The sequence below is a fragment of the Pelophylax lessonae genome (assembly GCF_965119305.1).
Source record: "Pelophylax lessonae genome assembly, chromosome: 11".
NCBI classification, from domain to species: domain Eukaryota; kingdom Metazoa; phylum Chordata; class Amphibia; order Anura; family Ranidae; genus Pelophylax; species Pelophylax lessonae.
Genome location: NC_138778.1, coordinates 31,580,807 through 31,605,101, shown reverse-complemented (window position 1 = coordinate 31,605,101; position 24,295 = coordinate 31,580,807). Strand labels below are relative to the sequence as shown.

Below are 24,295 nucleotides of genomic sequence, written 5' to 3'. Positions count from 1 at the left end.
GCCCTAGCCTGTCCTTATACTGCCCTGCCTCTATACTGCCCTAGCCTGTCCATATACTACCCTAGCCTGTCCATATACTGCCCTTTGCCTGCCACTATACTACCCTAGCCTTTCCATATACTGCCCTAGCCTGCCCCTATACCGCCCTATCCCAGTGGTATATCATCCATGGGTGCAACGTGTTCACTGCACATGAGCCTTGAGTGGTGGTGGGGCCCACCGTGCTGACACGCAATGCACCCATGGATGCCCTAGAGCGCCAAGATAGGGGAGCAGTAACATGGTGGTATGTCATATAATTTTGCATATAGACAAGGTGATGTTGCATGTAAATCTGACTTCCTGATAAATGTAGTTTTAGCTTCAATTATCATGATCTAAAATAATGGATGGGGGGCCTTCTGGTGGACGTGATTTTATTTTTTTTGGGTGGGGGGGGTAGGGGGGCAGCATTTAATTCTTGGACCCAGGCAGCGCAATGTCTTGGGCTGGCCCTGGCTAAGGGAGTCATGACCTTCAGCTTACACAGGGTAGAAAATGCTTTCCCTGCTCCGTAAGTTCCGTTTTTTTTGCCTAATGACTGTAATTTGTATATTACCTTTCGTAGCACATTGCCATGTTCTGAAGAAACATGAACCTTTTTACTGCCAGAGCTGTTTTTGCATTTTTTTTGCACACGTGTTCAACCTGAAGAATACACAAAATCCCCAAACATTATATATTTTCTGAAAACAGACAACTTAGAGAATAAAATAGTGGTAGTTCCAATTTTTTACGTCACAAGTTATTATCGCAAAGGTCTAGGGAACACAACATTTTGGTAAAAAAACACACTAAAGTGAATTTTAGGGCAAAAAAATACAATAAACTACCCACAGTTTTGGTACAATATAAAAGATAAGGTTGCAGTGAGTAAATAGATACCCAACATGTCCAAACTTAAACTTGTGTGCGCTGGTACCCGTAGGGAGTCTGCCTGTCAGTTTCACACACCATGCAGCCACCGGATTGTGTGTAAAGCCCCCCACTGTCAGGTCCGTATGACGTACGGACCTAGCAGGTAGAGCGTTAATCTTCATTTACTTCTGAGAGCAGTGCACACTAGAGCCAGTTTCCAGTCTGTACTGAAGTTCTGAAACCAATTTAAAGTGGTTCCTGATCATGTGCTTGCATGCACACCATCATATTTGTTTATAAACAAACTTCCTAGCTTGCAGAGGCCACACCAGCCAAAAGATGGCAGTGTGTTTCTATTTGCTATTGTATTAGACAGATACAATTACAGTATTAAAAAAAAAAAATTTAGGCCATGATAAAAAGAGTATTGCATTTACAGTATTTACATTTGAAAACCCAGAAAGGAAGAGGGGAAGAGACAAATCTAACCCTACATATATTAGGCTTTTAAATGGTGATTCCCAAATGAAAGAACAACTATATCAATAACTTGTTAGAAAAGTACAAAAATGCATTAATTTAGTATCCACAGTCATATATAAACAACCTCATAGCATGTAGGGCCACGAACAGACATAGTGCACACTGGAGCCAGTTTGCAGTCTATACTGAAGTTCTGAAACCAATTTAAAGTGGTTCCTGATCATGTGCTTGCATGCACACCATCATATTTGTTTATAAACAAACTTCCTAGCTTGCAGAGGCCACACCAGCCAAAAGATGGCAGTGTGTTTCTATTTGCTATTGTATTAGATAGATACAATTACAGTATTAAAAAAAAAAAAAAACATTTAGGCCATGATAAAAAGAGTATTGCATTTACAGTATTTACATTTGAAAACCCAGAAAGGTAGAGGGGAAGAGGCGAATCTAATCCTACATAAATTAGGCTTTTAAATGGTGACTCCCAAATGAAAGAACAACTATATCAATAACTTGCTAGAAAAGTACAAAAATGCATTAATTTAGAATCCACAGTCATATATAAACAACCTCATAGAATGTAGGGCCATGAACAGACATAGTGCACACTGGAGCCAGTTTCCAGTCTATACTGAAGTTCCGAAACCAAAAAAAAAAAACAAAAAACATTTAGGCCATGATAAAAAGAGTATTACATTTATTTAAATTTGAAAACCCAGAAAGAAAGAGGTTAATCTAACCCTACATATATTGTGCTTTTAAATGGTGACTCTCAAATGAAAGAACAACCATATCAATAACTTGTTAAAAAAGTACAAAAATGCATTTATTTAGTATCAACAGTCCTATATATAAACAACCTCATAGCATGTAGGGCCATGAATAGACATAGGGCCCATAAAAACATAATACATACAGTGACATCAATAGTGTATAACGGATAAAAGATGCATGATGTGCCAACATGTTTCACGGCCTATGTATTCCGCTTCTTCGGGGCTTCTGCCATCCGTATACGTGGACATCTAATATGTATGTATAGGAAAAAGGAAACAGCAACATAATACACAAATAGAAAATATACATACTAATATACGCATAAAAATAAGTCAACATAAATTGAGCAATTCAATATGGGGAGGGGGGGGAGGAGGAGAGAGAAGATAAAAGGTGCATGATGTGCCAACATGTTTCGCGACCTATGTATTCCGCTTCTTCGGGGCTTCTGCCATCCGTATACACAGACTTATAATATGTATGTATAGGAAAAAGGAAACAGTAACATAATAAACAAATAGAAAATATACATACTAATATACGCATAAAAATAAGTCAACATAAATTGAGCAATTCATTATGGGGGGGAGGAGGAGAGAGAAGAGAAAAGAAAAAAACATGTATAAAATATTGTTTGGCAAAGGGTATGGTACAAATAAGATACCTACCACAAATACGCAAAAAGGAAAAGGAGAGGAGAAAGGAGCCGCAAATTCCTGGATATAGTTATCCTTTAAAGTGTGCGTAGGAGCTCACCACTATAAATTACGGTGTTTATCATACCGCCCTACATACAAAAAATAGAAATGGAGAAAAAATTATTGAGATGAAACAAATTAGTTAGAGTCATTGTTTAAGAAAACTAATCCATGCATCAATGACCACTGGTCACAAGGAGTTAAAAGTTAAACATCATTCTCGTTCTGCGGTCCAACTCATTTGTTTTTTTTTTTTCAAGGTCTAGCATGACTTACAACAATAATAAAAGCAAAAAAAAAAACCAGGAACAGATACATCTGTATTGAATGAAAAAGGCCACGTGAGAATATATAAATGTGTCATTAATTTCACGTCCTTGACGGTTCCGTATAAGAGCCGGATACATCTCATTTCTGTAGTGATGTTATTACAAAGAAAACAGCTTGCTGCTGCCACCTGGTGGTAGCGTGCTTCTACCAAGACTAGGTTAAAAGCAATAAATCTTCTTAGAAATATTTTTAGATATTCATAAAAAAGAGATTGGTTTGATAGAAATAAGTTTATTCATAAGTATTAATGTTTTGAAAGAACCTTGGATTGTTGTGTTATTATAATTATATATGTGGCGGCAGCCATATTTTCTCATCACACACATTTCCTGCTTTGCATTTCTACACCGTGTTTGTGCATTATTACTCTTTCTAACAATGCAAGTCCTTGAATCTGCAAACAATGTACTCCGGTGAGGATAATAACTTTTCTCCGCAGTTGTTTAGATGGTAGGAGGTGTCATTGTTTATGGCGAATCCATAAGCTTCTACAATAAGTACAATACTAAACATATAGAACAAATATATATATATATATATATATATATATATATATATTAAAAAAAAAAAGTTGCATAAAGAAATAGGCAAATAGACTGAGCATTCTGCAAGTGCATTTGCTCCAGATCTTAGTAGATGAAGTGAAGTTTCAAAAGTGCAAAATATAAATAAAACAGCTACTGCAGTGCCCTATAAACTCCTAATAAACTAAGAATCACAAATCAATGCAAGGTGTTCTATCAATGCAATTAATTACTTCATTTCTGAAGCAATGTAAAAGAATAAATAAATACCGGCAATAAAAAGTTGTGAATCAACTAATTGTAAAGTGCTGTGTTATAACCAGTTGCCGACCACACGCCACCTATTTACTGCGGCAGTGTGGCTCTCCCAGGTAAACCGACGTATGTCTACGTCGGTCGCGCGCCTGCAGCTAGGGGACGAGCGCGCGCCGCCGGCAGGGAAGCCAATGCACGGTGCAGGCGGCTCCGATTGCCGCCTGACACCCGCGATCGTTCCCCGCTGAGAGAGAAACACAGCTGACCGTTCTTCTCCCTGCAATAATCACAGGGCCCTGAGATCCTTCTATATAGGATCACAGGTCTCTATGGTAATTTCACAAGCCACGCCCCCCCACAGTTAGAAACACGCCCCTAGGTACACATTTAACCCCTTGATCACCCACACTGTTAACCCCTTCCCTGCCAGTGTCATTATTACAGTAACAGTGCATATTCTTAGCACTGATTACTGTAGTAATGTCACTGGTCCCCCCCAAAAGTATTAAAAATGTCAGTCAGGGATCCGATCTGTCTGCCGCAATGTTGCAGTCCCGCAAAAAATCACGGATCGCCGCCATTACTAGTAAAAAAAAAACAATAAAAATGACATAAATCTTTCCTGTAGATAGGAACTTTTGCGGAAACCAATCAAAATATGCTATTTGCGATTTTTTTTTTTTATATGTAACAGAAAACAAGTTGGCCTAAAATGTTAAAAAAATTTTGGATTTTTAATTTTTTTTTTTGGGAATGTTATATAGCAGAATGTGAAAAATATTGTTTTTTTTTTTTTAGAATTGTTGCTCTTTTTTTGTTTATAGTGCAAAAAAGTAAAAACCGCAGAGGTGATCAAATACCACGAAAAGAAAGCTCTATTTGTGGGAAAAAAAGGACATCAATTGTATTTGGGTACAGCGTCGCATGACCACGCAATTGTCCGTTAAAGTAACGGAGTGCCAAATCGCAAAATATTGCCTGGTCATTAAGGGGGAAAATCTTCCAGTCCAGAAGTGGTTAAATCGCCTGTTCAATTGCTCTAACACAAATTGCTTATCAGCCAATTGCATGGCAGCAACTTGATGCATGTAGGCATCTAGACGTGGTGAAAACTACTTGCTGAAGTTCAAATCAAGCATCAGAATGGGGTAAAAAGGGGATTTAAGTGACTTTGAACATGGCATGGTTGTTGGTGCCAGACGGGCTTTTCTGAGTATTTCAAAAACTGCTGATCTACTGGGATTTTCACGCACAACCATCTCTCGGGTTTACAGGGAATGGTCTGAAAAAGAGAAAATGTTCAGTGAGCAGCAGTTGTGTGGAGAAAAATGCCTTGTTAACATCAGAAGAGAATGGGCAGACTGGTTTGAGATGATAGAAAGGCAACAGTCACTCAAATAACCACTCGGTTACAACCAGTGTATGCAGGACACCATCTCCAAACTTACAACACATTGAACGTTGAAGCAGATGTGATACAGCAGCAGAAGACCACAACGGGTGCCACTCCTGTCAACTAACAACAGAAAACCAAGGCTACAATTTGGACAGGCTCACCAAAATTGGACAATAGAAGATTGGGAAAACATTGCCTGGTCTGATGAGTCTAAATTACAGCTGCGACATTCAGATGGTAGGGTCAGAATTTGGCGTAAACACCATGAAAGCATGGATCCATCCTGCATTGTAGCAACGGTTCAGGCTGGTGGTGGTGTAATGGTGTGGGGGATATTTTCTTGGCACACTTTGGGCCCCTTAGTACCAAACGAGCATTGTTTAAACACCACAGTCTACCTGAGGTTTGTTGCTTACCTTGCCCATCCCTTTATGACTACAGTGTACCCATCTTCGGATGGCTCCTTCCAGCCGGATAATGTACCATGTCATAAAGCTCAAATCATTTCACCACTGGTTTCTTCAACATGACAATGAGGTCACTGTACTCCAATGGTCTCCACAGTCACCACATCTCAATCCAATAGAGCACCTTTGGAATGTGGTGGAATGGGAGATTTCAAGTTCCTCCACCCCAAACTTCCTCATCCATGTCTTTATGGACCTGGCTTTGTGCAGTGGTGCACAGCCATGTTGGAAAAGGAAAGGGCCATCCCCAAACTGTTCCCACAAAGTTGGGAGCATGAAATTGTCCAAAATGTCTTGGTATACTGATGTCCTAAAACTTCCCTTCACTGGAACTAAGGGGCCAAGTACAACCCCTATAAAACAACCCCACACCTTAATCCTCCCCTCAACCAAATGATTTGAACCAGTGCACAAATCAAGGTCCATAAAGACATGGATGATCTAGTTTGGGGTGGAGGAACTTGACTGGTCTGCACAGAGTCCTGACCTCAACCCAATAGAACATCTTTGGGATGAATTAGAGCAGAGATTGCAAACTAGGCCTTCTCCCCAACATCAGTGCCTGACCTCACAAATGTGTTTCTGGAAGAATTGTCAAACATTCCCATAGACACATTCCTAAACCTTGTGGACAGCCTTCCTAGAAGAGTTGAAGCTTTTATAGCTGCAAAGGGTGGGCCAACTCAATATTGAACCCTACAGACTAAGACTGGGATGCCATTAAAGTTCATGTGTGTGTAAAGGCAGTTGTCCCAATACAGTTGGTAATATATATATAATGTGTATATGTATTGGTAGTGTGCACCTGCCCCTATCGGTGACCTATAAAATTAAATATGTGCACCATAAATTACTATAAATGATTACAAAAAATGTTAGGTGAATAAATAAATATATAAATAAATAATATAAATAAGTAAATAACTAATGTGCAGCTGCAATAAACTCCTCCTGCCACAAGGACAGACAGAATAAAAATTGAAAGAGGGATATTAAGAATACCCCACGCTTAATGCGCTTGCAACAAGTGTATACCAAAAAAATATTATATATAGAGTATTACAAACTTGTAATTGTGCAAAAACGCATATGCACCATAGACAATACTACAATATATGACTCGATCCAGCTGTAATTGGAAAAAAATATGATACACAGAATCTTATAGAAAATAATGATAATAATGTCCACAGTATATCAGTCTATGTTGGGTGTAATATTACACCATGTAGGGATGTAAATCCAGGGTACCCAATATAAGTAGTCCAGGCAGGGTGATGTATTGGTAATAAGAGTTTTTAGGGGTCACCACAGTGCTCGGGGGGTGTGTGTCAGGAGACTCGCCAGAAAAGTTGGATCCCCTCCTACCTTACAGCAGGGAGATCATTCAGGCTTATGGAGAGTAGATTTCTCCTCCCAAGGCATGGAACTGTGCTGCTGGTCCTCACCCTATTCCTTGATATGGGTTCCTCTATGCGTGCACTCCGTGGGCGACGGGTGTTAAAAAAATAGGACGCCTCATAGGGAAGTCTGTATTATTATTTTATTTATATCTATGGTCATATAAAAACTTGCATGCAGGAGACAGACGTATAAAGAACTAGATAAAAAACAACATTTAAAAAGTTAAGAAGCGGTCCAGGCACGGATAGTGTACCCTAACGGTGTACACCGAAGGTATAGGGGTAGTGGGGGCGCCGATTGCCGCGTGCGTTCCACACCGTCCTGCCGAACTACCAGTCATGTGCCCCTACGTGCGTTCCAAAATTACGTGTTTCGTCATCAACGTGTGACGTCTTCAGATCTTGGAATCCAATTCAGATCTTGGAATCAAAAAAAAAGATACTCAGACAAGAATATGAATATGTTTGATGCTTACATTGATGTTCAAAGATTTGTTTTAAAGCTTTTAGATTGTGCACATGGTTTTATGTATTTATGATATAGCATAGAACTTAATCAATAGTTCATATGTACTTATAATATAACACAGCACTTTGCAAGCAATTGATTCACAGATCAGTTACAAGTAGGCAAAAAAACACAATAAGTTACAATTTCATGAAAAAGAACATACAGAGCCATTAAAGTAAAATGTTTTTTAAAATTAAAATAAACATGTTATATGTACGTACCTGCTCTGTGCAGTGGTATTGCACAGAGTGGCCCTGATCCTTCTCTTCTGGGGTCCCCGGCAGCGATCTTGGCTCCTCCTCTTCTTTTTCTGTCCAACATAGCTAGCTGCTTGCTATGGGGAGAAGCGTGGTCTGTGCGTTCCCGACCTGTGTGTCTATGGACTGGAGCAGTGCTCCATAGACTTACACAGCAGGACTTAGGCCCACCCCCCACTTCCTCTTCATTGAGTTTGATTGACAGTAGCAAGAGCCAATGGCTTCTGCTGCTTCTTGAATGCTGTGTGAAGAGGAAGTAAAGGAAAGAATAGATGCAACCGTGCACAGCGCTGATCTATTCTCCCCTCTCTTAACCACTTGCCGACCGCCGCACGACTATTTACGTCGGCGGTCAGCCCCTCACAGGCAGAGCGACGTAGGGCGTAAATTTTGAAAAAATAACAATATTTTTCACATTTTTTTATATGAAATCCCCCCCCCCCCCCCCAAAAATGTAAAAATCTAAATTTTTTTAAATTTTTTGCCAATTTGTTTTCTGCTATCTATGTTTGGTAAAAAAAATCACAATACGCGTATTTTGATTGGTTTGCGCAAAAGTTATTGCGTTTACTAACTACGGGAAAGATTTCTGTAATTTTTGGTGTTTTTTTTTTAACGAGTAATGGCGGCGATCTGCGATTTTTTTTTGCGGGACTGCGACATTGCGGCGGACAGATCGGACCCTTGACTGACATTTTTGACATGTTTGGGGGTACCAGTGACATTACTACAGTAATCAGTGCTGTAAATATGCACTGTTACTGTAAAAATGACACTGGCAGGGAAGGGGTTTTATTGGAGAGGGAGGGGTTAATGTATGCCTGGTGCTTACTAACGTGTGTGGGGGGAGGTGACTGAGTGACACAGGGACAGATAGCATGTTCAGCTATGCTGAACCCTGCAATCTGTCACTGTCTGTCACTTAGGAGATCCGCCCGCTTTGTTTACACAAGCGGGCGGATCTCCAAACTCGATTCCCCGACGATCGGGGAAGAGCAGCGGCGATCGCCGCCGCTCCTCCCCTGGCCCGACTCCCGCTGTGACTGAATACAGCAGGAGCGAGCCTCCGGCGGCGCGTGAGCGCCGCCCACAAGGGAAGGAATCCAGCGACGTAGGTCTACGTCGCTGGACGGGAACGAGCCACTGTGCCGCAGTAGAGGCACAGTGAGCGGGGCTAAAGTGGTCAAAACACTTACATCAAATAGCTCTTGAGCAGCATACAGGGATGGTGAAGATGGCCAATGGAACAGGCAGCCGTCACGTTCAGATGGAAGACCGTTAGTCCACACACCCGGACCCGCCGAATCAGGAAGAAATCCTGGTGGCATCTGGGGCTCTCGCACACCACTGTCAGAGCTGCCACAAGCTGCCACACAGGCAAGAGAGGAGGCAGGGCACAACGCGTTTCCGAGGCCCCTCTCTTTCATCAGCCTGAGATACTTGATTTAAGTGTTTAATAAAGCTATATTGTTTTATAATGATCATGTTATTCCAAAACCTTGAATGCTTTCTGAAACAAATCTGTGTGCCAGGAACTCTGACCAGTTACTTTAATTTTTAGTAGCTGGTCAGTGATAACAGTTTGAATTTCTGGGTGGTTGTTTTCTCTAATAAGTTGTATTATTTTTCAGTAACTGAAACAAACTGTTTAAATTACAACCGGCTTTCTTATTTTGAAGCTCTCCAAGAAGAGGAAACTGGAGAAGACAAAGTGATCTATTGGGAAGTTAAATATCAATTCCCTTTATCTAATCGGGATGTATCCTTTTTTCTTTTCAATACATTTTTAATAAGTTTTAATATAACGGGTATCAAGATACAATTTCTTGAAAAGGAGAATCGCAATACAAATAAATTAATTTATTGAAAATACAGATTAGTTTAATGTATTTAAATTAGATTTTTGGAAGAAAAAAAATTACAAATAGATTAGTATATAACCACTTGCAAAATAGATAGAAATCATAGCCTGGGAAAGGTGTTAAAGTTTTTCCAACAAAGTGTTGAAAATAATAATGTCAGTTTTATTAAAAACTTGAGTAAAAAATAAAAAAATAAATAACAAAAAGAAATAAAACACTATAATAGTAATAAGGGGAGAGGGGATAAGGAATAGAAAGGAGAGGAAAGAGAAATGAAAAAGAGGAATAAAAAGATGTATCCTTTTTTTTATGGACTTAGAACAATGTTACTTATATACCCTTGCAAGAAGTAACATGATCTAAAGTATATTTAAAGCTGAACACCAGGAAAATATAAAAAGCACAAATTAAGTGTTTGGCTCTGGTGCTTATATATTAATTTTATGTAAAATGTATTTGTATTTTTTTAAGTTTATCTAACCCCAAGATTAAAATTTAAATATATATGACAGTCTACCAGTAGATGTGATGGCTGTATTAGGTTTCTTTTTTTTTTAAGATATTTTTTCTGTATTATCACTTGGTAATCCTGCCAGTAAAGCTGGCCATACATGGGTCCGTCTCCCCAATCCACTTTGAATCCTCTTGCCTTCTTATTGTAGTCTGAAAGAGGATACTTCTCTGCCATCAGAACACACTGATCACCACTGCAGGCTACAGCCTGCAGCGCTAATCAAGAGAAAGTTTCCTGCAGGACAATTGTACAAAAGTCAAACAACCACACTGCCCTTATACAGATCAAAATTTGGCCAGTCCCTGCTGAACCAGATGAATTTCAATCCATCTTTCGGCAGCTTAACATACTTACTGCCCTTAGATGATAACACTAATTCACTGTAATGTATCTATGGAGATTAAGTATTGTCAACCTGGGCTGCTCGTTCCTCACTTGGGCTTCAGAACACCTCCTCCACTCTATATCTCCACAACATAGGGAAAGTGTTCTATAGACCACAAAGAGAACTCAGGCAGGGCTGATAACATTATTGAAGATTTCAATACTGTACTATCAGTTCGCTACAGGAAGCTAGGAGCTCAATCGAATTCCGTCAAGATCAACAGGTATATATGCACTTACTGAACAGATAAACAAACAATTTCCATGGTATAATTAACAGATAAAAAGATTTGAGAATTTGATTGTCAGCATTTGCAAATACTTACCATACCTTACTAGAATAAACTGCATTTCTCTATCTGCTTGTAATCAAGCTTTAAAGCGGAGCTCCAACCAAAAGGGAAAGTTTCACTTTAAGGACTCGTTCCCCGCTCCTCTTGAAAAATTGGCACTTTTGAGGGTCAGGGGGGTTGTTGCAGGTAACTGATTTTGACAGGTACCTGCTTCCCACTTCCGTTCCGAGCGTCGTCCAAAAGTATTGGAAAAGTATTACTATACCAAAAGTATTGGAAGGCCTGCCTTTTTATGCACATGAACTTTAATGGCATCTCATTCTTAGTCCGTAGGGTTTGATATTAAGTTGGCCCACCCTTTGCAGCTATAACAGCTTCAACTCTTTATGGAGGACTTTATGCCAGTTAAGTTCCTCCATCCATGTCTTTATGGGCCTTGCTTTGTGCACTGGTGCGCAGTCATGTTGGAACAGGAAGGGGCCATCCCCAAACTGTTTTCACAAAGTTGGGAGCATGAAATTTTCCAAAATCTCTTGGTATGCTGATGCCTTAAGAGTTCCCTTTACTGGAACTAAGGAGCCAAGCCCAACCCCTGAAAAATAACCCTACACCATAATCCCCCCTCCACCAAATTATTTGGACCAGTGCACAAAGCAAAGTCCATAAAGACATGGATGAGCGAGTTTGGGGTGGAGGAACTTGACTGGCCTGCACAGAGTCCTGACCTCAACCTGATAGAACACCTTTGGGATGAATTAGAGCGGAGACTGCAAGCCAGGCCTTTTTGTCCAACATCAGTGCCTGACCTCACAAATGCGCTTCTGGAAGAATGGTCAAACATTCCCATAGAGACACTTCAAACCCTTGCAGATAGCCTTCCCAGAAGAAGTGAAGTTGTTATAGCTGCAAAGGACGGCCAACTCAGTATTGAACCCTACAGACTACGACTGGGATACCATTAAAGTTCATATGCGTGTGAAGGCAGGTGTCCCAATACTTTTGACAATATAATGTATGTAAATTTAAAGTTTGAATGCCAAAGCTGATTGCGAGATATATAAGCATTGCTGACCTCAAGCAGTTTAAAAAACTAAGTCCAGGCATTGGCATGTGTATACCTGACCAATCCTGGAAGCTGGATATTAGTGAAATAGACACCGCTACTCAAGAGATCTCCACTTCCAGGTCCCGCTTCAAACATATTAATGAAGCAAAAGCTGTGTTTTTGTTTATCATATATTTTAAAGTGCTATTTACTTTTATCTGGTTATTTTTGGCTGTTGTAAGAACTATATTTACAACTATCTTCCTTAATTGGTAAGTGTAGTATGTTTATGTTAGGGAAAGGCAAGATCTAGACATCGGTGGGAGGAAGATCTTTGTGATCCTAGCTAAAAGTGTATCTGTTCCCCGTTGGCCAGAGAAGTCCGGCATTATTAGAGTCAATGGTTACAAGCAAAGCCTTGCTATAGAGAGTGATGGAAAAAATGGCTGCAAAAGTAAGTGTTGTGTACAATAAACAAAAAAAATTCAGCTGTGAGGTTGAAGCCCCTTGTAAAGTTGGGCTAGGTGGCCTGGAACTCATATAAACAGGTCTCTTGTACCCTCCCCTCCACACTGTCGTGTGATTCTCAGACTTGCTCTGTTTAAATAAATACACTTCTTTTTGTCTTTTATCAATCATTGTTTGGTAAGTGTATGGTTAATATGTATGTACAGTATATGCTGTATATTTTTATACAAACCCAATTCCAAAAAAGTTGGGACACTACAAATTCTGAGTAAAAAAGGAATGAACTATTTTACAAATCTCATAAACTTATATTTTATTCACAATATAATATAGATAACATATCAAATGTTGAAAGTGAGACATTTTGAAATGTCATGCCAAATATTCTCTCATTTTGGATTTCATGAGAGCTACACATTCCAAAAAAGTTGGGACAGGTAGCAATAAGAGGCTGGAAAAGTTAAATGTACATATAAGGAACAACTGGAGGACCAATTTGCAACTTATTCGGTCAATTGGCAACATAATTGGGTATAAAAAGAGCCTCTCAGAGTGGCAGTGTCTCTCAAAAGTCAAGATGGGCAGAGGATCACCAATTCCCCCAATGCTGTGGCGAAAAATAGTGGAGCAATATCAGAAAGGAGTTTCTCAGAGAAAAATTGCAAGGAGTTTGAAGTTATCATCATCTACAGTGCATAATATCATCCAAAGATTCAGAGAATCTGGAACAATCTCTGTGCGTAAGGGTCAAGGCCGAAAAACCATACTGGATGCCCGTGATCTTCGGGCCCTTAGACAGCACTGCATCACATACAGGAATGCTACTGTAATGGGAATCCCAACATGGGCTCAGGAAAACTTCCAGAAAACATTGTCCGTGAACACAATCCACCGTGCCATTCGCCGTGGCCGGCTAAAACTCTATAGGCCAAAAAAGAAGCCAAATCTAAACATGATCCAGAAGCGCAGGCATTTTCTCTGGGCGAAGGCTCATTTAAAATGGACTGTGGCAAAGTGGAAAACTGTTCTGTGGTCAGACTAATCAAAATTTGAAGTCCTTTTTGGAAAACTGGGACGTCATGTCATCCGGACCCAAGTTGTTATCAGCACTCAGTTCAGAAGGCTGCATCTCTGATGGTATGGGGTTGCATGAGTGCGTGTGGCATGGGCAGCTTACACATCTGGAAAGGCACCATCAATGCTGAAAGGTATATCCAAGTTCTAGAACAACATATGCTCCCATCCAGACGTCGCCTCTTGCAGGTAAGACCTTGCATTTTCCAACATGACAATGCCAGACCACATACTGCTTCAATTACAACATCATGGCTGCGTAGAAGAAGGATCCGGGTACTGAAATGTCCAGCCTGCAGTCCAGATCTTTCACCCATAGAACAATTTGGAGCATCATAAAGAAGAAAATGCAACAAAGAAGACCTAAGACAGTTGAGCAACTAAAAACCTGTATTAGACAAGAATGGGACAACATTCCTATTCCTAAACTTGAACAACTTGTCTCCTCAGTCCCCAGACGTTTGCAGACTGTTATAAAAAGAAGATGGGATTCCACACAGTGGTAAACATGGCCTTGTCCCAACTTTTTTGAGATGTGTTGATGCCAAAAAATTTAAAATCAACTTATTTTTCCCTTAAAATTATACATTTTCTCAGTTTAAACACGTGATATGTCATCTATGTTGCATTCTGAATAAAATATTGAAAGTGGAAACTTCCACATCATTGCATTCTGTTTTTATTCACACTTTGCACAGTGTCCCAATGTTTTTGGAATCGGGTTTGTATATCTATTGGAGCAGATATGTTAACTATAATCGACATTGTATTACAGTTTGCTGTAATTTAGATGACTTTCTTGGCCAGATCAGGTAACAATCCAGTAACTATGGGCAGGGTGGTCACCAAACCACAATTCTTACTCTTATCTTCTAGACCACCCTGGCCACCAGAAATGAAGAGAGGAAGTCCAGTATAAGCACTAATTTATGACTTAGAGCAGCCTTTCTCAACCTTTGCAACCCAGAGGAACTCTTAAAATAACGTTCTGGTCTCAGGGAATCCCTGCTAAAAATGACTAAACCTACAACTCATGATACATTAGTGTGATGGCCAGTGGGAAGAATTATCCCTAACTTGAGATCTTTGGGAAGAATTACCCTCTTACAAATAACTAAAAAGATTAATGGTATCAGTGGGAACATATCTGACAGGCACATTTTTCAAGTAACCCTTTGCAACATCTTGCGGAACCCTAGGGTTCCATGGATCCTTGGTTGAGAAACCCTGGCCTAGAGCTTACACAGATCTGAGGACTTGCATCCATGTGTGATATCGCTGGATTCCTGACTGGCCAACTGCCAAGGTCCAACACTGTCACAAAAGAGGAAGGAGAATGAGTCGCAGAACTCCTAGGCATATACATATCTGCAGCTAAGTGGAATGGTGTAGGACTTAAAGTGATGCTAAAATCTCTTTTTTTTTTTTTGTTAAAGAGGTTGTAAACTCGTTTGAGTTTTTTTTTTTTTTTTACACCCTGCAAAAGAAAGACATAATGAGCTAGTATGCATCGCATATTAGCTCATTATGCAATACTTACCTCAGAACGAGCCCCCGCCGTGCCGCTCACTCACCTCTATGACGGGCGACATGTCTAGTCGCCCGTCTTCCGGGATCGCGGCATCCGGCCATCTGATTGGCCGGAGCCGCGGTGACGTCACTCCCGCGCACGCGCGCTAGAGCCGACAGTCATGGCACGGGGCTCTGAAGGAACGGCACGATCGGCCGTTCCTTCAGAGCGCATGCGCCAGTGACGTCACTGGCGACATGTAAGGTAAATATCTCCTAAACGGTACATGTTTAGGAGATATTTACAGTACCTATAGGTAAGCCTTATCATAGGCTTACCTATAGGTACAAGTTGTAGAGGAGGGTTTACTTCCTCTTTAAGTGATTTTGCACCGAGCAGTCCAGATCCTCCTCTTCTCGGGTTCCTCTTTGATGCTCCTGGCCCCTCCCTCCTGCCAAGTGCCCCCACAGCAAGCAACTTGCTGTGGGGGTACCCCCGCCGAGCCACAGCTCCCTGTATCCATTCAGACACAAAGCCGTGGCCCTACCCGCCCCCCTTTTTCTCTTCATTGGCTCAACTGACTCTGATTGACAGCATCGGATGGCAAGCACCTTAAAGGAAGGTTAAAGAGGAACTTCACTTCCCTGTCCCACACCCGTTTTTTTAACCTCCTTTTTTTTCTTACTTGTTATATGCTCACCTGCCCCTCAAATCTAGCATTGTCCTGCTAGAATGTGCAATTTGCGTAATTGAACTCAATGTCATTTGGATTATTAGTGATTGCAAACCTGTTAAAAAAGTTTTATTCATACTCATTTGTGCCCTTGTCAACCTAGATTTCAATAAAGTCAATTTATGCAAACCATTTTATCCCTGCCTGCGACACAATGTAGCGTCAAAAGAGGAATTTTATAATTTATACATTTGCTTCAAACTTTATCATTGCACACTAATGTAAAATTGTTTTAATCTACCCACTGTGTTGATTATATTTTGAGATAATATGACATTTAGGCGGTGCTCGCATTACATAAACATTGTAGTGGAATAAATGACGAGACATTGCTAAGATGAAAAATGCTCTAGGACTCAGAGATTTAGGCCCCAATCACACTTTGTCTTACTGGAAACATGCACAGAAATGCTCAATAAATGCTTCAAAATGCACATCACGCTTGTGGTGCCATTAATTGCCAAAAACGTGGCATGTCACGCTGCACAGTTATGAATGTGGCCTTAGAAAAAAAAAAAGGCCTGGGGAATCAAGTAGTTAAAATGAGAACATGTAAATGCACATATGGCACCGCCTCGGTTTGTACATGTGATAAAGTAAATGTTATAAATAGAATTGGAATGTACGTTTTTAATTAAAATTTCTAAACATTTTTTGCAGTTTTTATGTATTATTTTGACAATCCCGGTGGAATGATCCCTTTATGGCTTATTAACTGGGCAGCCAAGGTAAGAGTTTGCATAGTTTTGTTTAAAATGTGTCTAGTCATTGAGGCTTATTTTGTTGAAGAGGAAAAAAGGTGGAGGTGTTGTTTAACCACTTTACCACCGGAGGATTTTGCTGTCTTATGTCCAGGCCACTTTTTGCGATTCGGCACTGTGCGAATTTAACTGACAATTGCGCGGTCGTGCGACGCCGTACCCAAATGAAATTTATGTCCTTTTTTTTCCACAAAAAGAGCTTTATTTTGGTGGTATTTGATCACCTGTGCGATTTTTACTTTTTGCGCTATAAACAAAAAAAGAGCATAAATTTTGAAAAAATAACAATATTTTTCACATTTTTTATATGAAATTCCCCCCCAAAAAAATGTAAAAATCAACATTTTTTTACATTTTTGGCCAATTTGTTTTCTGCTACATATGTTTGGTAAAAAAAATCACAATAAGCATATTTTGATTGGTTTGCACAAAAGTTATTGCGTTTACTAACTAAGGGAAAGATTTCTGTCATTTTTGGTGTTTTTTTTTAACGAGTAATGGCGGCGATCTGCGTTTTTTTTTGCGGGACTGCGACATTGCGGCGGACAGATCGGACCCTTGACTGACATTTTTGACACTTTTGGGGGTACCAGTGACATTACTACAGTAATCAGTGCTATAAATATGCACTGTTACTGTAAAAATGACACTGGCAGGGAAGGGGTTAATTTTATTGGAGAGGGAGGGGTTAATGTATGCCTGGTGCTTACTAACATGTGTGGGGGGAGGCGACTGAGTGACACAGGGACAGATCGCAGGTTCAGCTATGCTGAACCCTGCAATCTGTCACTGTCTGTCACTTAGGAGATCCGCCCGCTTTGTTTACACAAGCAGGCGGATCTCCACACTCGATTCCCCGACGATCGGGGAAGAGCGGTGGTGAAAACCGCCGCTCCTCCCCTGGCCCGACTCCCGCTGTGACTGAATACAGCAGGAGCGAGCCTTCGGCGGCGCGCATGCGCCGCCCACAAGGGGCGGAGTCCAGCGACATAGGTCTACATCGCTGGACGGGAACTAACCGCTTTGCCGCAGTAGAGCTCGAGTGAGCGGTCGGCAAGTGGTTAAGCAGCCAACCTGGCATAAATATACTGTAGCTTCCAATGGGCTTAACATAATACTAAGGGCTTACATAATATTTCTTTTTTAGACAACAAAGAGGTAATACCTGTTCTGTGCAATGATGTTGCACAGAAAGGTTGCTTACATCCTCTGCTGGCAGTCCCGTGCCAGCACTGTTAGCTTCTATTTTACTCCAGGTGCCTCCTGCAGCAAGCCAGATACTAAAGAGGCACCTGTACATGCATGCTTCTGCGCTGGGCCGTGTTCATCTATAGACACACACAGTGCTGGTAAGCCACGCCCCCCCCACTCCCTCTTCACTGGAGTTTGACTGACAGCAGCAGGGGCTTATGGCTGACAGCAGCATGAAGTGGGGGGAGTCTGGAGACAGCGCTGGATCGGTGACATGGAGCAAGGTGAGTGTTTAGGGAACCACCTCAAGTAGAAATTTGTTGGACCATTTATACAAAAGTTCTCATCACAACATTTTTAGAATGTTCTTTCTTGTCATTGTGTCAACCAGTTTCATTCAAAAAGCCTTACATTTGTTTTCCCAGATTGGCCATTCAAATGGAATCCCAGACATATTCATTTTAAAGTTCAATTTTAATATTTATGACATTTTCTTACAATTTTTTTAAATGAAAATCACAGAATATTTTCAACTAGGGAAACATTTTCCATCTTGCTCCTTCAAATTTTTAGTCACCATGGTTAAAATGAACATTGGTTTGAACCCATTGACAATGAAAATATGTGACATCATTTTTTTTTTTTTTGTGAAAGTGGAATTTTCTTTATAGTTCATCTCTTTGCTGGTATAGTAATATAATAGTATTATACACTCACCGGCCACTTAATTAGATACACCTTGCTAGTACTGGGTTGGACCCCTTTTATCTTCAGAACTGCCCTAATTCTTCATGGCATAGATTCAACAAGGTATTGGAAACATTCCTCAGAGATTTTGGTTCATATTGATATGATGGCATCATGCTGTTGCTGCAGATTTGTCGGCTGCACATCCATGATGAGAATGTCCTGTTGCACCACATCCCAAAGAAGTTATATTGGATTGAGATCTGCTGACTGTGGAGACCTATGAAGTACAGTGAACTTATTGTCATGTTCAGGAAACCAGTGATGAGATGTTTTGAGCTTTGTGACATGGTGCATTATCCTGCTGGAAGGAGCCATCAGAAGATGCACAAACTGTAGCCCTAAAGAGATTGACATGGTCAGCAATAATACTCAGGTAGGCCGTGGCAATTAATGGACGCTCAGTTGGTCCTAAGGGGACCAAAGTGTGCCAAGAAAATATCCCCCACACCATTACACCACCACCGCCAGCCTGAACCGTTGATACAAGGCAGGATGGATCCATGCTTTCATGTTGTTTACGCCAAATTCTGATCCTACCATCTGAATATCGCAGCTGAAATCAAGACTCATCAGACCAGGCAACGTTTTTCCAGTCTTCTATTGTCCTATTTTGGTGAGCTTAGCTGACATGAGTAGCACCCTATATGGTCTTTTGCCGCTGTAGCCCATTATCTTCAAGGTACCATGTTGTCAGGGTGCCAGGAAACCAGACCACACGGGGATGCAGGTAAAATAAAGCAGTTTATTGGAGCAAACAACAATAAATGCCCAGCAAGGGTGAGGAAGTGAGAGCAGGAACAAGCCAGGGTCAAGTCCAGAAGTGGATAGTCATCCAAGCTGGGGTAGAGTCCAGAAGTGGGTAGTCTGCCAATGTCGGGTCGTCTGCCAAAGCTGGGTCATCTGCCGATGCGGGGGGGCCAAGAGCCAGGAGTGTCATCAGCCAGGCCAGGTCATACACAGACAGGAAGACGGAGAACAGAAGCACAATGGCAACCCATCAGGGGATAGATATAGTCAGGTGTGCAGTATCATCACTGTGCGACACCCAGGCTGCAGGCAAGTGATGGTGAAATCAGAGTTTATAAGAGGCAGCAGTATGCACATGTCCAAGATGGCTGCCAACAGGAGGGCAAGGTAAGACCTTGACAGATGTGTTGTGCCTTCAGAGATGGTGTTCTGCATACATTGGTTGTAACGAGTAGTTATTTGAGTTACTGTTGCCTTTCTGTCATCTCAAACCAGTCTGCCCATTCTCCTCTGACCTGTGACATCAACAAGGAATTTTCCTCTACACAACTGACGCTTACTGGATATTTTCTCTTTATCATGCCATTCACTGTAAACCCGAGATATGGTTGTGTGTCAAAATCCACGTAGATCAGCATTTTTTTAAATACTCAGACCAGCCCTTCTGGCACCAACAACCATGCCACGTTCAAAGTCACTTAAATCCCCTTTATTCCAAAATCTGATGCTCGATTTAAACTAAAAAAAATTGTCTTCAACACATCTAGTTGCTACCCTACAATTGGTTGATTAGCAATTTGTATTACCAAGCAATTGAACAGGTGTACCTAATAAAGTGGCTGGTGAGTGAAGAGTATATGGTAATATTTTTTTAATGGCCAATGACATCATCTGAGCAAAAGGGACAGAGGCGGATAACATTGGCGGAGTGCAAGCACTAGTATTCAGAATGTAAACACCAATTGATGCAGGAATTGGCAGTGAGGACAGGTGAACACCCATTAATAGAACAAAATCAAAACTACAAGTGGGCATTGGGAAGACCAATATCTCATGGATCAGAGCACAGACAGGCATGACTGGTCCTCTCCAGCCCAAGCATCCCAGTAGGTAAAAATGATTGCTGTGCTTTGGAAACACAGATCTACTAAGTGATCACACCATATATGTAGGTGAGCCATCCACTGTTTTAGTATTAAATCTAAACTGTGCCTAAATATGAATTTTAATACCTTATCTAGTCCTGGAAGCTACAATACTTTTTACAGGGGTACGGCTAGGATGGTAACCTAACCAAGGGTTTGGTATCCCATATCTAGCTGTCATATACAGCCGTGGCCAAAGGTTTTGAGAATGACACAAATATTAATTTTCACAAAGTCTGCTGCTTCAGTGTTTTTAGATCTTTTTGTCAGATTTTACTATGGTATACTGAAGTATAATTAAAAGCATTCCATACGTGTCAAAGGCTTTTATTGAAAATTACCTTAAAGCGAAGTTCCGCCCAAAAATGGAACTTGCGCTATTTTGCTCCCCCCCCCCCCCTCCGGTGCCACATTTGGCACCTTTCAGGGGAGGGGGGAACAGGTACCCGTTTTTGACAGGTACCCCTTCCCCACTTCCAGGACACGGCACCGGGCCAAAAGAAATGCCCGCTTCACGTATTCGCAGTAGGGACCCGGCCGTGAAGCCTCAAAGCTTCACTGCCGGGTTCCCTTACCAGCAATGGCGGCGGCAGCACCTGACATCGCTGGACTCCAGGACAGGTAAGTGTCCTAATATTAAAAGTCAGCAGCTACAGTATGTGTAGCTGCTGACTTTTAATTTTTGGAGGGGAAGGCGGAACTCCGCTTTAAGGTTATGCAAAGAGTCAATATTTACAGTATTCAACCTTCTTTTTCAAGATCTCTGCAATTCGCCCTGGCATGCTGTCAATCGATTTCTGGGCCACATCCTGACTGATGGCAGCCCATTCTTGAATAATCAATGCTTGGAGTTTGTCAGAATTTGTATTGTTTTTTTTGTTCACCCGCCTCTCGAGGATTGACCACAAGTTCTCAATGGGATTAAGCTCTGGGTAGTTTTCTGGCCATGGACCCATAATTTCAATGTTTTTACCCCCAGCCACTTAGTTATCACTTTTGCCTCATGGCAAGGTGCTCCATAATGCTGAAAAAGGTATTGTTCCTCACCAAACTATTCTTGGATGGTTGGGAGAAGCTGCTCTAGGAGGATGTTTTTGTACCATTCTTTCTTTATTCATGGCTGTGTTCTTAGGCAAAATTGGGAGTGAGCCCACTCCCTTGGCTGAGAAGCAAGCCCACACATGAGAGGTCTCAGGATGCATGACACAGGACTGATGGTAGCACTCACCTTTTCCTCTCTGGACAAGGTTTTTTCCAGATGCCCCAAACAATCGGAAAGGGGATTCATCAAAGAAAATGACTTTACTCCATTCCTCAGCAGACCAATCCCTGTACCTTTTGCAGCTTCTTTGGTGCCCTTCCTAATACCAGGCCATCCTCCAAATGTCTTCTCCTCTTGGTGCGTACAGATTCCCCCACACCTGCCTGCTGCCATTCCTGATCAAGCTCTGCACAGGTGGTGCCCCGATCCTGCAGCTGAATTTAACTGTAGAAGTTCCCGGTGTTTGCTGGACTTTCTTGAGCGCCCTGAAGTCTTCTTCACAAATGCAGTGGGGATTTCTTTTTTATGAGATTACATACATTTTCATGGCAAAGAGGAAATTTGCAATTATTGCAATTCATCTGATCATTCTTCATGACATTCTGGAGTATATGCAAATTGCCATCTTAAAAACTGAGGTAGCTGACTTTGTGAAAATTAATATTTGTGTAATTCTCAAAACTTTTGGCCATGGCTGTAGAGCCTTAGAACATTGGTGTTACGCCATCATTTTCCTCTAATCCTTCCTTCCTTCCTACAGGTGTCATACAGAATGTGGGTGGTGCTATATTCTAGAAATATAGAATAGGTGTGGGTAATAACTTTCAAGAAACTTTAAAACCTTAAAAAAAAACAAGGCAATATCTATTTTTCTGCTTTTATTACTCAATTATGGCAAACTGTTTTCTTCAAAACATCAGGTACATTTTTTTAGCTTTTTTACAAAAAGGGAAATAGCACATATTTTTTATTGCTGGCCCTTTAAACAATGTTGGTTCTATTATATTCATCTACTTTTTTTTTTTTTTGCCTAAACCCATTTCCTTCCAGGCCTCCCCAAAGTATGAGGCCGCAAAAGCAGCCGCATATTAATTTTATTTAAATTAATGCCTTAAATCCTCATAGAAAATCATAAAGCATTAGCAGCGCTTCCCGGGTGTATTACACCTTCTGTGCCTTTGGATTCCAAATGAACCACCATATGAGTCTTATGCTTATTAGACCACTTGAGTTTGGAGTGGATACAGTCCAATTCTAATCTGTGGGTCCCATCACCACACCACGTGAAACCTCTCCGTTTCACTCACCAGAAGGCTAGTAAGATATCACCAGGAATAACACACTTATCCTCCAGGGATTGTAGAGGGTCCTCAATGTGTATATTCCTCGTTAGATCGCTAACATTACACACTTACCCTTCCAGGATGGTGAGGGATCCTCATTATATGTAATCATCATCTCCTCAAGTTATGCAAAAAAACGGACTCATAGTGTAATACCGTTTTAAAATTTATTCAAACCCCCCCCCCCCCCCTTTATTAAAATGCACTTATAAAAAAAAAGAAATCACATCAAGCGTGTACTTGTAATCTTCTACTACTCAGCAAGCATGTATCGGTCTCACCGCTTGTCAATGGCCACTGAACGCGGTGATTCCCAGGATACGATACACACTGTCGGTAGTCCTGGTAGCCGCGCAATCACGCGCTGACTTATTTCGTCATCACAATTTCATCATCAAAGCCCTCTGGCGAAGTCGTAATGACGAAACGAGTCAGAACGTGATCATGCAGCTACCAGGACTACCAACAGTGTGTATCGCATCCCGGGAATCACCGCATTCAGTGGCCATTGACGAGAGCGATGCATGCTTGCTGAGTAGTAGGAGATTGTGATTACATGCTTGATATGATTTCTTTTTTTTTAAGTGCATTTAATTAAAGGGGGGTGTTTTGTGAATACACTTTAAAACGGTATTACGCTATTCCATTTTTTTTTGCATAACTTGAAGAGACGAGGATTACATAAGCAAGCGCTGCTAATGCTTTACAATTTTCTATGAGGGTTTAACCACTTAAGCCCCGGAAGATTTTACCCCCTTCCTGACCAGGGCCTATTTTGCGATTCGGCACTGCGTTGCTTTAACGGACAATTGCGCGGTCATGCGACGCTTTACCTAAACAAATTTCACGTCCTTTTTTTCCCACAAACAGAGCTTTCATTTGGTGGTATTTGATCACCTGTGCGATTTTTTGATCATGCGCTATAAACAAAAAAAGAACGTCAATTTTGCAAAAATAACAATTTTTTTCACATTTTTTTATATGAAATTCCCAAAAAAAATGTAAAAATCAAAATTTTTTAACATTTTAGGCCAATTTTGTTTTCTTCTACCTATGTTTGGTAAAAAAAATTGCAATAAGCGTATTTTGATTGGTTTGCGCAAAAGTTATTGCGTTTACTAACTAAGGGAAAGATTTTTGTCATTTTTGTTGTTTTTAGTAATGGCGGCGATCGAGTAATGGCGGCGATCTGCAATTTTTTTTTGCGGGACTGCGACATTGCGGCGGACAGATCGGACCCTTGACTGACATTTTTGAACTTTTGGGATTACCAGTGACATTACTACAGTAATCAGTGCTATACATATGCACTGTTACTGTAAAAATGACACTGGGAGGGAAGGGGTTAACTTTATTGGAGAGGGAGGGGTTATGTGTGTCCCTAGGGGCGTGTTTCTAACTGTAATTGGCTGTGGCTACTGGTGTAAGAACAGAG

General features: G+C 41.0%; 1 protein-coding gene across 1 annotated transcript in view; it reads left to right on the top strand.

Moving 5' to 3' along the window:
• PCTP (phosphatidylcholine transfer protein) overlaps positions 1-24,295 on the top strand; it is a 52,906-nt gene that overhangs the window by 24,789 nt on the left and 3,822 nt on the right. Inside the window, exons 3-5 of the mRNA XM_082271760.1 lie at positions 9,678-9,757; positions 12,379-12,550; positions 16,542-16,609. Of these exons, the coding sequence (XP_082127886.1) occupies positions 9,678-9,757; positions 12,379-12,550; positions 16,542-16,609 (320 nt within the window). The remainder of the gene's footprint in view (positions 1-9,677; positions 9,758-12,378; positions 12,551-16,541; positions 16,610-24,295) is intronic.